Here is a 16,316-nt window from a genome sequence, read left to right as displayed (position 1 = left end):
TGCCTCCCCCACAAGCCACACTTTGTTACAGAGTAGTTTTCAGTCCTCCTGTCCTCGTCCTTTTGTCCTTCCTTCCTAGTGAAGTGTATCAACATGACATAACTTTTATCTGGTATTTAAATGGCTGGAGTGGAGTGTGCAATGATATTTCGTTGCTGTGTGAGGATGATGTAGTGAAATGAGACACTGTAACCAAAACAGATGGTGCTAATCTTGAGTCTGTCTGCAAGATCTTACAGCATTTAATTAAAATGGTGGTGTAATTCCCATGACACCTTTAACTACAGTTTAAATTCTTGGACTATGAACTAAGGGCTTTCTTATGCAGATTTTCACTCATGTGAGTAGTCCTTAGTATGAGTCTCTGGTGGCTTCAGAATAGCTACTTACTTGAATGAAGCTCTCAAGATGAGACACTAATAAAACTGGCAAACATATATATGGCATTTACATGTTTTATGTTCCAATTTGAAGCATAAATTGTAGACTAAAGATACTTAGCAACTTCTTTCCTATGTAGAAGCAAACAAAATTCTAGATTAGAGGAATTGTTTAGACTGAGCCTAACTTCAGAGGCTGGTAAATACAATGTTTTAAGGTACTCTTGGCAGTTTAACATCTTCCCCTGGGTTGGAGGGACATTTGATGAAAGCTTTTATATTCCCTTTGTTTAACTGAAATGTGTTCGTAGAAGTGGTGAGGTGAGGTTTGGTTTTTACATTGCTTGCATTGGATTTTAAAGATCATTAAAGAAAGCTACATTTGAGGCACTGGGCAGACCTGAATTTGTCTGAGTGGCACCTTTTAGGCAAGCGACTGGGAAATAGTTTTATATTTGGTTTTTGTTTTGTTTCAAATTGGGGAAGTGTGAAAAATAAAATGATCTGAAATGTGCCATGTTGAAAGTCTTTGAGGAAGCAGGGTTGAAGCTGAGGGCCTGTGTGATTGATATCTGGTTCTTTTATTCATGGTATGATCTTATCTCCTTTCCAATGTATCCTTCCTATTTTGAAAATACCAGATGATTTTCTACACTCTGCAGCCTGACTCTGTCTTAGTTTTTCTTACTTTTGTGTATGATATGAAGCAGGGAAAATAACACATTTCTATAATTTCAGTAATTGTTTTTGATGTACAGAAGCACAAAGTGGTTCAAAAATAGCTGTTTTACACTTGATGTGGCCAAATACAAGAATTTCTCAAGCTTTTGATACTCTTCCTCTTTCTCCTTCTGTTGTGTCTATATTATTGTATAATCTCTCCAAGGGAGCTTTGTGTATTAAAATGGGTGGAATTACTCAAGTGATCTGGAGAAGTTAATTTGGAGTTGGCCTGTCCATTTCCCATAAAACAGAGGCCAAAAAGCATTTGGTGGAGATGGGAAATAAAAGAGGAGGTGGAAGATGGGTTTGTTTGTGTTCCATCTGCAAGGGCTGCAGAAGAGGAAAGCAGTCACAGTGGCTACCCAGCACTAATTATATCTTCAGGGTTGCTGGGAGCATGCCAGCACCAAGTTGTGCACTGTGAAATGTTACTGGGGAATTGTGATTTTTAGCAGCCTAAACTCTGCCAATCTGAGTGGAGCACGATGAGATCAGCAGAAGACCCTCCCAGCCTGCCCATTATCGTGATTTAAGCCTGAAGGGGGAAAAGAATGAGAGCTTAGGTTTTCTGTCTCCTAGGAATTCACAGTCGTGGATGGTGTCCTGGATCCCTGAGCTGTGGCAGGTACATGTGGAGGTGTCTGTATTTAGGGCAGCAGGGTGTGAAAGAAAGTGCTAATTTTCTTTCTGTGTCTCTCTGTTTGTCTGCGTGTGCAGGGGGGATCAGAGGTTTGAACACTCTCAGCTCGGCTCTTTTGAGGCTGTTTCACTCTGCAGGCTGTGATGATGGTCGCTGAAACCTGAGTTTGTGTTCCTTTCCAAGGGACTTTGTGTGATCACTCTAAGGCTATGCATCTGAATAAAGACTTTGGCACTGCACTGTTTTCATTAATGCCTATTTCTTGGGGATGTTTTGGGTGGTTTTGGATGCCTGTGTGGAATTTGAACACACTCTTCTACCCTGACAGCTGGTTTTGAAAACATCAGAAACAGATCTTCTTGTGTCTTGGGAATTACTCTGTAAGAAGTTGGATGTTAGTGAAGGGTTTGGGTATTACTGTTAGAGATCCAATTTCTCTGTTTCCTTACACGCTTGGCCCAGTGCATTTAGAACTGGCGTCTCTCAAATATTCTGTGTCCAAGTGCAGTTGTTGAGCTTAGAAAAAAACTCCATTTCAAAACAGCCCCACTTATCTGAGCAGTTAAACCCTTCACAGCACAGTCCTCCATAACACATGTTCCTTTATAAACCAAAGCAAAAATCTCATTTAATGCATGATTTGCTAACAGTGTTGGATAATAATAAGTATATGTAAGTTCCTTGGTTTTTTGGTGAGGCTTTGCAGTTTTAAAGACATTGTAGCAACTGCAATAAGCCAAAACTATGCATATGGGAAGAGATGCAAGAAACAGTCAGTTACATCACCTGGCAAGAGTTCTGCTTTGTTCTGCATTCATTTCTAGCCAGTTGTGAGTTAAACAGCATGTTCACAGTTTTGTCCTCAGGTTGGCAATTTTGGTTTCTGTCTCAGTGTTTCAGGCTGCTTTCAAACCAGCAGTTTTACTAATCAGAGCATCTCTGCCCTCCCTGACCTGCTTTGCTGTCCTCAGACTTCCCGGTACAAGCATCTCTGTGGCTGCTTAATGAATCAGGTGTGGGGACTGATCTGAGTAGAGGAAAAAGTCGTTTAATCCAGCTCTTCTGGGTTTGAGTCAGCCCAGCTCAGTGTGAATGTCTGAGCAGCAGCTGAGGGCTGCAGGGAAGGCACCCAGGCCAAGCCTGCTCTGGCACAGGGCTTGCTTGTGTTGGTTGAGGTGTGCAGGAGCAGCGGTCTGGGTGCACTGAAGGTTCTGTTTTATCTGATTGGAGCTGTCCCTGACAGGGGAGATCCCACTCCTCTCTCCCTCCTCCCCTGGGGCTGCTCAGTGGTTCCCTGGCTGCAGGGTGCTAAGTGTGGAAATATTTGTGTTCCTCTTGCTTTCTCTTGTTTAATTTGATGAAGTGATCCCATTCACTGAGTGATTCCATGAGCAGTAGATCCAGTGTCAGACTGGGACATGGAAATGTGTGGCTGGGGCTGAGGAGGAGGACGAGGCTGTGTTGGATCAGCCTGTGCTCAGTGCCAGTGAAGCACAAATGAAACCACATTTGGCTCTTCAGAGCAGTTCTCAGAACCACAGCCCACTGCTTGTCTTGTCTGTGCAAACCCTGCTACAGATGGAGGCCTCTTCAAACCAGGGCTGTTGGTTTGTTTAAAGAAATTAATGTAAATAAATCCCCATGTGGATGCAGCTCTTCTCCCTATAGTGTGTTAAATACTTTACACAGAACATCAGTAGAGGCGTAGAATGTGTGTAAGTGTTTTGGGTGTAGTCTGCTCTTGTGTATCCCTTCTGGATTCAAATTTCTATTTGAATTCTGTTTTAATTAACATGAGGACACAATCCAGAAGTTCTGAGGGATTAGTACTGATGCTTACCTATTAAAAATTTAAACAGAAACAGACATATCCCAATACATGTGCTGAACCACATCTCTGCAACTCGAACTGGGAAATGATGTGTGAGAGCTCATTTAATGCTGCTACTGAGTCCAAAGCCCCAGGACTCATCTCTCCCTTTTTTTGGGAGTCTCTGTGTGTGTGGGTGGGCACTGGTGTGATCCAGGTTAGTAGTTTATCATTCCTCACAGTCCACAGAATTACAGACTCCAGGAGTTAGCGCAGAATTAAACTGGGTGCAGCTCTGCTGATTTCGCTGTGCTTTCCTTGACTCTGTTTCATCCCTCCTCTGGGGGGATGTTGGGGTGATACCTCTGAGCTGGCAGGAAGCCACAGGAGCCTCTTTGCTCTTTGAAACAGCTGAGCTCTGGCTTTTGCTGTGTGGATCGAGCGAGTGCTGCTGTTGGGTAACGTCCTTTGTTCAGCTGGGTTTTTTTGTTTTGGTTTTCATCATCTTCCTGTTCCATGATCTTTGTGACTTAGCATGTGTTCTTAGCTGGTTATGGCACAAACATTTAACATCATTTTTTCACAGGTTGCCTATGCTGGCATTAATTCTTGGTGTTTTGTGGTCTGTAGTTACATTCATTGTCCTGCTCCAGAAACTCTGCCCATTCCTTTTCCAAGCTATAGCTGGGGATGCATGCAGAACAGATGTACATGTTTTGGAGGAGTGCTTTTTCTTAAACTGTTATTTAGTGTATGAGGTGTTCTAGCACCCTACTATGGAAAAAATAACTTTACTTCTTCCATTTTGCCTCTTCCTCCTGCATTCCCCTGCCCTTGTCATACCAGGAAGGTGGCACATGGCTGTGTATCTCAGCCACTCTGGATTATCTTTTCCCATTTCCTTCTCCATAGCTCCCAACCCTTTGGGTGGCTGATCAGCATTTGTCTGAGTGCAAGAGCTGAGTGCTGTAGGGAGCCTCCAGCTGGGACAATCCAGGACCGGTGTCCTGCAGGGAGGATGTAGGATGGCAGTCCCTCCTGCCTTGTGGAGCTAAAGATGCCTGGTGGTTTAGGGGCCTGCAAACAATAAACCAAATTCCCTTGCTGTTCAGTGTTCCATAGGCTTTTTCTCCTTCCCAGTGCAGTATTGAGTGACCATGTGCCTGGTGAGGCCTCTTCAGAGGTCAATTAAATGGGCAATCTGGATAATCAGAGTTTGGGGAAATAGTCCTTGAGGCAGAGTCCCAGGAGCTGTAGCCATGGGCCAGAGCCCTCCTGTGCCAGGCAGCATACAGGAATGAGGTGAAACTGTTTCAGAGAATGTCTTTACAAAATCCAAGAAATGCTTGTGCTTTCTGCTCTGTTGTTGGTATGATGAGCATCACCTTCATCTCCTCAGCAGTTCACCAGCCAGCTCTTGAACCAGGCAGGCTCCTTTCACCTACTGTGGTGGACAGAAGTAATTTTTAGAGTTTAAACTTGTCAATGGACTAAGTTTGTGGACTTGAAAAAGGAAATCCTTTTGTATGTGATGGGGAATTTGGGTTTTGGAGAAGTTGAATGTCATTACACAGGTGATGACGATGGGAGGAATACATGATATGCAAGTCTTTGGTTTTATTTAGTAGTGAAAATTCATTCCTGCAGTCAGTGTTTCCAGTGCTGGGTCTTTCCCTTGTCCCTGGCAATGCCCTCTCTTGTCAGATGTGTAGCTGCTGCCCTGGAGTGTTTGCACTCCTTGTGGCAGACCAGCTGGCTCTTCCTGCAGGAGCACTTGGGAGCTGAGCACCAGCTGCTTCTGGGCAGCCAAGGGAAGGTGTGAACACTGGAAATGGAGCAGTGGAGGGAGTAGCAGCAGCAGGAATGTGGTAACAGGTAGAGAGTAGAGTACAAGCCCACTGTGAGCAGGGTATACACACACCAGTTGTGTTTGATAACAGGCAGACTTTCCTGGGGGTATTCCCTGTCCCTTGCTGGAGAGGGGAGAGAAAGGGGAGGCTACAGCAGGGTGGGGCAAACTGGGAGTGGAGGAAAATCTCAGAATCACAGAACACCCTGTGTTGGGAGTGATCCACCAGGATCATTGAATCCAACTCCTGGCCCTGCCCAGGACACCCCAACAATCCCACCCTGTGCATCCTGGAGAGCATTCAAACACTCCTAGAGCTCTGGCAGCCTTGGGGCCATGCCCATTCCCTGGGGAAGCTGTTCAGTGCCCAAAGAAAACCTTTCCAAATGTCTGGATAGCAAATATGTTCTTTTCATTTTTCCTTGATGGTTAACAAGAGAATTCTGTCTAGTTGAGAGGCAGCAAATAGCAACTTTCCATATTCTGCTTTTGTTCATTTGGACAAAATAAAAATAAAAACCCCATTTACTAAACCTGTAATGTCACAATGTGAAACTGTTACAGCTTTTCCAGTAAGTCACTGGTTTTCTTAATTACTGTGGTACTTTGTGACTTTCAAGTGACTAACTTTTGGGCTGACACCAAGCTCACGTGGCCACCAAGCAGCCTGTAGGAAATGAGCCTTATTTCCTCTCCCTGTTTTTTTTTATTTTTTTCCTTTGTAACTTGTAAGGTGACAATAAGATGACAATAAGGTTGAATGAAGCTGTTGGAAATGAATAGAGTAGAAGTTAATAGAAGTGAGTCAGGTTGTGGTGAAAAGCTGAAGGCAGGGGTAAGCCAGGTTTATTCAGTGCTGTTTCTAAATTCTTTTCCTTGAAGGGCAATAAAGGAAAATATATGAATAGGAGGATTTTTGAACTTGAATTGAGGAATTAACCAATGAAAATAAAACAAACTATGACCATAACTAAATTATGAAGTGATCCAGTGACTCTTTTCTTTTTGTGTTTCCCAAAGGCCGAACTCACAGGCATCAAATGGCGTAGGTACAACTTTGAAGGCCATGGGGACTGTGGGCCCATCATTTCAGCTCCAGCCCAGGATGATCCCATCCTGCTCAGCTTCATCCGCTGCCTGCAGGCCAACCTGCTGTGCGTGTGGCGCCGGGACGTCAAACCCGACTGCAAGGAGCTCTGGATATTCTGGTGGGGGGACGAGCCCAACCTGGTCGATGTCATCCACCGCGAGCTGCACAGTAAGCCACTCTTTGCTTCTCAGTTACTTCCATTTTTGCCAGTGAAAAAGCAGTTTTTTTATAATGCTTTCACTTGCTACCTTATGTGATTTTGTCATAGTTCATGTTTTAAGACCTACAGGAAAACAAAAAACCTGTAAGTTTGACTTTTTTTGCTGTGTGATAAAATGCAAAGTGAAACTTGAACTCAGGAGACCTGTAGCCAGCATCATGACTTGAATTTTTGTGGAACCTCTGAAAGTAAATTCTAGTTTCAAGGGATGATGACAATAATGATAATAATAATACCCCAGCTCTGCCGTAAGGTAGTAGCTGATGGAATAAATCACCTCTCCTTAAGTTAGGTGAACTCCATGGCACCCCAGGTAAAATCTGTGAGGTCAGGACTTGCTCCTTGCTCGTGCTGCAGGATTTGAGCATGATCCAAGGCGAGTTGCAACAAGTGAGTGGAATAGGAGGCAGGAAGAAGCAGGTAGGTCAGAGGTGACAGTGATAAGTTGGTGATTATAGGCTTTGTGTAACTGGGATTGTCCTCAGAGTCACCAGCATGTGGAGCTTTAACATGATAAAGTTACTCCTACTGTGTCTGTTGTGATCCTGTTTGGGTTTGACTATATCCAGTGTGTATTATTTTCTTTTCAGTGGTGTATTGTTGCTATGACAAGTCTTAGTTTGCCTGAACTAAAAGGTGTTTTATCAGGCTGATGAATTTTACCTCTATTTTCACCTTGTGCCTTGCAAGAAAACAACTGAAGTTTACTAGTTCTAGAATAATAACAGTAGTTAAAAAAGCCCAAGTCAATCATAAGGATCAGGTTCTGGCTTCTTGCAATAATTTTTTATGCTTGTGGCCTTTAGACCCTCTGGTGACTTGGTGATAAAATTTGTTTCAAGTACACAGTTTATTTTGTTCATCAAGTGTGCTTGAGTTGTCCCTTATCTCCCACCTGTACCCTGCACTGTTTAGTCCTGGGTTATGGTATATTCATTTCTGTTCTAAGAACTGTTCCGAACTTCCTGCTTTGATGGTTGCCAGATTGTTTATTTGGCACCAGAGCCTGTGAAATCACAGATATGGAGGCCTGGGTACCTTGGGGTGTGTTCCATGCAGGTAGCCCTGTGATCATGTATAATTAAAGAGATGGCTCACAAGTGCTGTGCTGAGCCATTCCACTGACATTCATTTTTTATGAGGCACCTGTTTTGAATGAGGGAATGGGTAATATTTCTACTTACCCAGCAAAGCTTTAATAATATATGCTTTTCTCTTAGTGAAATATAGTTTATTTAATATTTCAAATGCAGTAGACGGGACTTAAGTATCTTTTTATTTGAGGGGAGTTGCAGGTGATGCTTCTGTTTGTGTTGTAAATTGATGGAGCTTGTTTATATCTGACATCTTGGTTACAACAATGTGATGCTGCTTCCAGGGGTGGTGGTATGGAAATCCACTTAAATGTCTGGACAGCTGAACCTGCTTCTGCTGGGTGCAGTATGGGGCAGAGTATAGCAAAGCAGCACTGTCACACATTGTTTGCCTGGTTCAAAGTTATGTGGAATCACAGAATTATTTAGTTCAGAAAAGACTTCCAAGGTCATTGAGTCCAGCCAGAGCACTGAGTGTCACATCCAGGTGTTCCTTGGACACCTCCAGGGATGGGAACTCCACCACCTCCCTGGCAGCCCCAGCCAATGTTTAACACCCCTTCATGCAGAAATTCCTTGGTGTCCAACCTGGCACTCCCCTGGCACACCTGAGGCCATTCCTCTCCTCCTGCCTCTGTTCCCTGGGAGCACAGCCTGACCCCCCCAGCTCTCCCCTCCTGTCAGGAGCTGTGCAGAGCCACAAGGTCCCCCCTGAGCCTCCTTTTCTCCAGGCTGAGCCCCTTTCCAGCTCCCTCAGCTGCTCCTGGGGCTCCAGGCCCTTCCCAGCTCCCTTCCCTTCCCTGGACACGCTCCAGCCCCTCCAGGTCCTTCCTGAGCTGAGGGGCTCAGAACTGGACACAGCACTCAAGGTGTTCCTGCATCCAGGCTGGAGCCTTCAGAGCAGTAACTTCTAAGTGGAATTCAATCTGAAACTCGTTTGTTGTCATGTGTGTAAATCCTACAAGGATAGATTTCCTTGTTCTGTATTAAAAGCACATTGAAACACTTGTAGTGACTTATCAGATATAGTTCAAAGTGATGTAAATTGTGTAAGTGTTGTACATTTTCCGCTGATAGAGCTGTTGGGCTCTGTTCAGTACATTTTAGAGTTCAAACATCAGTATTGACTAATATTGAGCCTCAAATTCTGCCAGAACAAGGCATTTATGTCCATTGATTCCTTGAGATAGGACAAAGGACACAGTTTGTGTTCACTGCTTCATGCAGCCAGAAGGCAAAAGGAACAAGTTTATTCTGCTTTTTGTTATAAACAGGCCACAATACTGAGCTATTTGATACTTGAAATTAGCTTCCTGAAAATATAAAGGGCTTTTCCATGTGGGCATACAAACAGAAAATAGGAAAATTACTGAAGCAGAGTTTTCCTTGCCTGTCAGCTGGGCCAGGTAACACGATGCCTTTTTCTGGTATAACATGCTCAGGAAATGAACTGCTTTGGCTTAAATGCTGTTCCTGCAGGTTGGATTGTCTCTGTGACTTCGAGTTCCATGGCCAGAACTTTGTTCTTGTGCTGTATTCACATCCTCAGGAGCAAAAGTCCCAGGAATTTGATGCTGCAAATCCAAGAGGAAGACTAGAGTCTATCTGAAACATTGACATCTGAGATATAGGGACTATAGGGAATAATGCCTGTTAGTAAGGTCATGAATTCTTATAAAGTTTTGAATTTCTTTTTTCCTGCTTAGGACTTGTGCTTTGAAAGTGAAATATTTTAGTGATAATTAAATTTTAAAGAATTTAATTTTTAAATATTATGTTTTATTAATTCAAGTCTAAATTATAATTTTATTTTTTTTTTCTGGATAAGAGTCACTCCAATAGTGCTGTGTGATATTTACTGCTTTCAGTAAACAGAGGAAAAGTCCAAATTGAGGTTTTGTTTTCAGAAGCACTTCAAAAACTTTTGCTCATGAACTCTTTCTCTTTATAACACTGAAGATTTGGTAAACAACAAATCTGCCATTAATAAAAGAATTTCAAATAGTCATAGGGAAAACAACTTAGTGGTTGTAAACAGGAGGTATGAGCAGAGTTGTTTATGTAGTAGCTTTCCAAAACTGTGGATAATTAAATGCTGTCATGGGAGATTAAGTAAAAACAATTATTTGCAGAGCAGTTATAGATCAGTGGAGTGGTTGGATTAACCAAGCAGCTGGGAACTTCAGAGGTCTCTCTTGCACATTCTCCTACATTTCTTCCTGCCAGCCTTGACTGTGGTGTTCTGGTTTTTATTGTGCTGGCATTTAAAACTGGATGAGAGGTTGAAGATCTTTATTCAGTCCTGGGTGGAAAAAGCTGATTGGGGTGGGGTCAGTGAGTGGGGAAAAACTGGAGTGGCTCTATAAATCTGAAAAAGTTTGGTGTGCTTAAGTTTGTTGAAGTTTGGTTTTCTGAAAGATAAATGCTATTTAATGATATTGCCTGGAGAGGTTTGGCAACTGTTCCAGCCACAGTACCTTTTCCTATAAATCCATTTTTTTGTACATCCGACAGAAGAAGTGGAAGGAGAGGAGGGAGTGTCTGACTGTTGGCAGCGTTTTTGACAGGAACTTTGTGGATTTGCAAGTTGCAGAGCTCTCATTTGCATTTGGTGACCAAATACCATCTGGAGCATCACGGAGAATTTAGACTCAACTCTTGGGTTTTCTCTCTTCTCCCACCCCTGCCCTAGACCCTGTGGGTTCCACAGAGATTATAGGGAAGGGAGATCTGTTCCTCAGTTCCCTTCTTGGCTTTTGCAAAGAGCACTTTGCCCTGACATTTTACACCACTCCAAGAGTTGGACTTGATGATCTTGTGGGTCTCTTTCAACTCAGAATAATCTGTAATTCTCTGACAGTTTTGTCTATCAATTTATAATCTCTGTTCTGGATTTATGGATACATTCCACTTGGTCTGCTGCATTTGTGGTACAGAATATTGGCATTCTCAGGGATTATGATGTGTACCACTACTGAGAATACAGGTTGGTGGCTGTAAGCACAGCACTGGAGGTGGACTCTGGAAGGCTGGCAGGAGATAGGAGCTTGAAAATGAATAAATTCTGGGTATTTGATAGTTCTTTAGGTAAAACTACATATTTTCATCAGCTTAGTAGCTTGTGTCCCTGAACTCACTGATTCTGGTAGGTATTTGGGATTTCCATCTATATATTGCACATGATCCATTAATTTCTGGAGCTGCTTCCCCAGAAAAATGATACTATTTCAATTTCTGCTGTGTAGAATATAAGAATTTGGATGGAAATGCTTATGAAGAATAGATGATCTTGAATGAATTAGGCAATTCTTTCCTGAAAGATTATTGTACAGGATCTTTGCAGCTTGGTAAGTTTAAAAACGTAGCTGAAATTTGAGCTATGACAGGAAAAACCTGGAGCTTCGGCTCGTTCCTGTTTATGAATTCTTGGCATATCAGGCTGGCGCAGCCGTAATCCCCTGGTGCTGATAAAAGTGAGGAGGGAAAAATGCTGCCTGTAGGAAGAGCTGTGTGCAGGGCACCCACATTAACCCATGTGGCTGTGCCCAAAATTAACTTCTCTTATTGTTTCTCTATCTGAAATTTGCTGATTTTTACCTACAGGAAAGCAGAACATTGTCAGCTCTGTTTTTAAGGATCTTTCCTGAGGAGAACAACTTGCCCCAGAACTCAGTTTAGTTGTTTTTATTCCTGCTAGGAAGGGTTCTTGATGCTCTCTTATGAACTGCCAGATTTCAAAGTTTCATTTTTCAGTCAAGTCTTCTAAATCAAGTCAATGTTTAAGCTGTAAATGTTTAGTAGTTGGTGCTTGTCAGCATTTAGTAGAGATTAAAAGAAAAACAATGGAAAGCTTGGAAAAAAATGATATTTTTTGTTTCCATTAATGTAAAAGAGAATAAAGTAGTGAAAAATCTACTTTCCATTTCAGTTTGAGCCTATTTAAGGTTTTTTCAGGGTACTGTCTTATTTCTGCAATTGTGAGGAATTGGGAGCTCTGTCAGGAATTAGAGTATTTTCTAAGCTCTGTGTAGTGAGATATGTTAATTATTGAATGAGAAGATGTTCCTGTCTATTCAAACACATTTTAAGTGTGTGAAGCAATGCGTGAAATGAAGACTGAGCCCCCTTGCTGTGAAATGGGTGTTCAAATGAGAGTGCTCCTCAGTCTTTTCATTCTACTATGAGATTATGGCAAGAAGGGAGGGAGTTGCTGCTGGAATTGCATTACCCATGACTTGGAGACTTCTTTGGATTTGCCCAAAGGTTATTCCTGGGATCCCTGGGCTTTGGTGAAAGCATGGGATGTGTATTACAACAATTTTCTGCACTCTGAGTAACTCCATAAACCCCAGAACTCTTGTCATGCCCAGAGGTACCAGGAACGAGAGCAGCCAGGGCTTGGAAAAGCAGTTCATGAACAAGGAATACAGGATCTGAAATGCAAGGCTTTTGGAAGGCTTTCCATTTAAAAAAGCAGCAATGAATATCAAGCAGCTGAGTACCACTTATTAATAATTTGAAGTGAAATCTGAAAATGGTTAATTGCCGGTTCTTGAGCGTAGAGTGGAATTAACAAGTAGGTTCCTGTGACAGAAGACTTTATTGGAATATTAAGTTACTGAAAAGTCTGTTTCTGGCTTGATTATTTTCAATAAGATAAGTAATTTGCATTTTCTTAATTGCCTAGCATAGATTATTCCCAAAGACATGAAAACAGAGTTCAACTTTTCCATTCTTTCGGCCAGAAGATGGGATTGAAAAGTGAATTCCTACTTTCTCAGCCCGCAGAATTGTTCTGTGACCCTTATATCTGACACTGGTAATTGGTGTCCGGTGATTGCCAGTTGAAGTTCAGCTTAGACAAAATAAACTTTTTCTTTTAAGCAGGCATATTAAATGAGGTTATTATGCCATCATTTGGGATTAAGGAATTGCTTCATGGGAAAATGCCAACTCCTTTTATACACATGAAGTTGACAAGAGCCTTATTGTGTCTGGGCGAGATGTCTTCATTTTGTTTTGCTTTCTTTTAAAAATAAATGTTCTTCCCTCCACTTCTACTCTTTCTACTTGAAATTGGGTCATGGGAGTCTTTAAAAATAAAATTAAAACTGAGTGTCCTGTTTGGAATTCTGATTGCACTTACTTTTGCCTTAATTCCTCTTTCCTGCAGTGGTTTTGTCTCCACATGAACAGGGAATCTCGGTGTTCAGAGTAGGATCCAATGAGTAATGTGGCATTTATGAATTCATTACCAATTCTAGTCAAGAAATGGACCTTACTGATCCGTGTGGGTCCATTCCAGCTCAGGATATTCCATGGATCATTCTCACATAGTGTGTTTTCCCTCTTACAGCTGGCAATATCTAAAGCTAAAAAGTCTGGTCTTTATTAAAAAGTCTGAAATCTTCCAAAGGGCCATATGTAAAAAAGCCTAATGCTTTTTGTTGTTTTATTTTATTTGTATCACTCAAGAATTAATATCTTAATTTTGTTCATGGCTGAGAATTTGGAGGTTTTCCTGTTGATTGCTACAAATTACCTAATGAAAACAGTTCAGAGGAAAGACGCTGATGGAAGGCAAAGCCAAGACATTCTTTACTGAATCCATGTGCTTCCTCATAATCTTTCTGCTTTCCAAACACAAGCTCAGTTCAACTGAAATAGTTGAAATTTTGTGTAATTAACCTTTAGGTTTTATTTGCCACACAATAGTTCTTGTTTATCTCTGGTGTTTTTGTGAAAAAAGGAGTCAGTATTCCAGAGGCAATATTAACAGCTGCCTTCTGGGTGGACATTTGATGGTCCTTTGGCAGAACTGTGTCAGCAAGGCCAGACTTAGAGCAAATCCAGGATATTTAAACTGGGATAGAACTGTGGGAGTGGAACTGCCAGGAAAGCACTGGAAATCCAAAGCAAGGTTCCAATAGCTGGGAATCCCTCCCAATAACAGCAGAGTGAGGTGTTACTAATGAATCCAGGAGAACTATTGTGTAAAATGGGCTTGGAATTAACTGGACTGCTGAGAACAAACTCAAATCCAAATTTTGAATGTAAATAAAATTGATGTGTTACCACAGGCAATTTGGTGAACCACGTAATTAGGTTTTTTTCCATGAAAAACGAGACATCATGCTGCAGCTGCAGCAAAGCAGTATGTAAAGGATTTATATTCTAGTTATATGAAAATTAAACAATCATTAAAATACTGTATTTTTAAAAGTGCTGCTCAGGGAGGGGGGAAATGAAAAAAATCCAATCAGTAGAATTTATTTTTCAGCAATGTATTGGGCAATATCAGCCACAGTCGCTGATGTTTTTTCCTTTAGGGAATCTCTTTTTCCAGTGAAATGAACTCACTTAACTGTGTGAAGTAAATCTAAGTTAGCTTGAAGTGAAATCTGCATTAATAGGGCTCATTACTAATGTTTGTATTTGGATGTATTGAGTAATTCTAAGAACACAGGGTAAGCTCTACTGGAAAATTCAGACTTTAAAAATAGATGAAATGCCACCTTCTGAAGAAAATTATTTAAAAATTGCATACAATTGTATTTCAGTAATGGCATTTTTAGAATAATTAATGAACTTTAAGTGACAATGATGGTGCTGGATTGCAAACAAAAAGCACTGAAACACGGCTCTGCTGATGTTAACACATCATTCCTCTTTAGAGAGAGATGGTTTTCATTATATAAAAGTCACTTTCTTTATAATGAAGTTCCTGTTAAAGGTCATAAATCTTACTACAGAATTCTTGTACCCCAAGCCTGAGACTGGTTTCATTTTAAGTGGGCTTCATTATACACCTGCACTTACTTATCCTGGGATTTGACTGTAATCTGTAGGACAAGTACCTTGGATACCTGGCAGTGTGTCCCTGTGGCAATTCCCAGATGTGATCCATGGCTGGGGGTGTCAGTGGTCAGCCAGGAAAATGGGGGGAGAGGCAGCTTTGAAAATGTGGAGTTTGTTCTTGATGTTCATTGAAACCTCAGGGCCCTGAAACTGGAACACGGCCTTTCCAAAGAAGCAAACAAAACCATATTTCTGCGTGGAATGGAGAGGAGGAGCAAGTGGAAGACAACTGAGTACGTGGGATAGGTTAAGAATGAAGGTGGATTCTTACCTTTGCTCTTTGCCCATGGGAAATGGGGGTGTCAGAAGGAAAAGGGTAGAGTTGTGCTGTTAGTTAAATATTAGTCTCTTGGTTAAAAAAAACCCAAAGAAACCAAGCACCCGTGTGTTGCAGTCACTCATATAATGATAAGTAGAGCTTTGAGTGGAACAGTGTAAAATTGATTTTCCAAGGCTGAAATGCTCAGTAGTTTGAAGTGAAGGTACAAACCAGAGGAAAGGCACGCTGCAGGGTGGGCACAGCTGAAATGCTTTTGCCTCTTTGTGATGTAAACCACGTTTAAATGTGTCCTTGGGGCTGAGCGGAGGCAGCAGGAGCTGCAGCCCAGGCCTGGCTCAGAGCAGCAAAGGCTGCGGTGCTGCTTTGGTCCCCCCAGTGCCCTGCAGCGGTCCCTGGCTCCCTCAGCTCAGCGCTGCTGGGAGCCCCGCACAGTTTCAGTTTCTGTTCAGTGCTGAGGGCTGGGAGCTCCCTGAGCTGCCTCTGCCTCCTGCCAGCCCTGCCTCTGCCTTGGCACGAGCCCAGTGCTGGGCTGGGCCCTGGCACGGGCACCTCCGGTGTTCCCTGGCTGTCCCCACAGCCATTCCTGCTCCCCTTCCCAGCCCTGGTCTCTCTGCTCCTCCTGGATGGTGTTTGCACCAAATCCTGCGACATTTATTGCTTTGGAATAGTCAGGGAGCCAGAGGAGTCAAACTGAAATGCTTCAACTTTCTACAAGAAATTGATGGGTGGATTGTACAAATAACCAGGCACAAGTAGCACCTTAAATTCCCAGAGAAATTGAAGTGTGAATTTACTATATTAAAGTGTTTATATTGATAAACTTGGTCGTAGAAGGAGGAGCAGAAGCTGGCAGGTGTGGCAGTTTCTAAGCAGGAAATAAATTTCAGATTTGCAGTAAAACATTTCTATTTTGTAGTTGTTCATTCTGGTTGTTTCTGAAACACAAGTAATAGAACACCTTTCCCACCAGGGAAACTTCCAGTCACAGATGATGAAAGGGTCATTGTACAGGATTTTTTTACTGGAATGGCTTTAAGAATTTAATACTTATTCTTTAAAGCTCTCAAAAGAGATGGGACGTATGGACAGTGCTATTGTGTCAACAGGGCAGCAGCAGGGCTTGGAGTCTGATGGGTTTATGGTTCTGGAGAGCTGGAAGGAAAATTTCTTGGTCCCTTTGGAGTTTGACAAAATTTATTCTATGCAACACTTGGCTACATATGTCAATGAAATTCCCTGGAATCTGTTCTCTAAAGCAGCTGAAGGGGAAGTGTGTGGTGTTTGTCTGCTCTGTCATTTTTTTCATCTCTTCTGTATGAAAAGAATGTGATTTCTGATATTGTGGCAATGAGCAGTGTGACTGTAAAGCAAG

General features: G+C 42.2%; 1 protein-coding gene across 2 annotated transcripts in view; it reads left to right on the top strand.

Moving 5' to 3' along the window:
- The window catches only part of MED13L (mediator complex subunit 13L), a 169,146-nt gene that overhangs the window by 13,336 nt on the left and 139,494 nt on the right, over nt 1-16,316 (top strand). For both annotated transcript variants that reach the window (XM_064393121.1, XM_064393120.1), the window contains exon 2: nt 6,423-6,660. In XM_064393121.1, coding sequence (XP_064249191.1) covers nt 6,423-6,660 — 238 coding nt within the window. The remainder of the gene's footprint in view (nt 1-6,422; nt 6,661-16,316) is intronic.

The sequence above is a fragment of the Passer domesticus genome, chromosome 17 (genome assembly GCF_036417665.1).
Source record: "Passer domesticus isolate bPasDom1 chromosome 17, bPasDom1.hap1, whole genome shotgun sequence".
In the NCBI taxonomy this organism is placed as follows: domain Eukaryota; kingdom Metazoa; phylum Chordata; class Aves; order Passeriformes; family Passeridae; genus Passer; species Passer domesticus.
The sequence above is the reverse complement of the archived record's forward strand: the minus strand, read 5'-3'. Positions and strand labels throughout refer to the sequence as shown.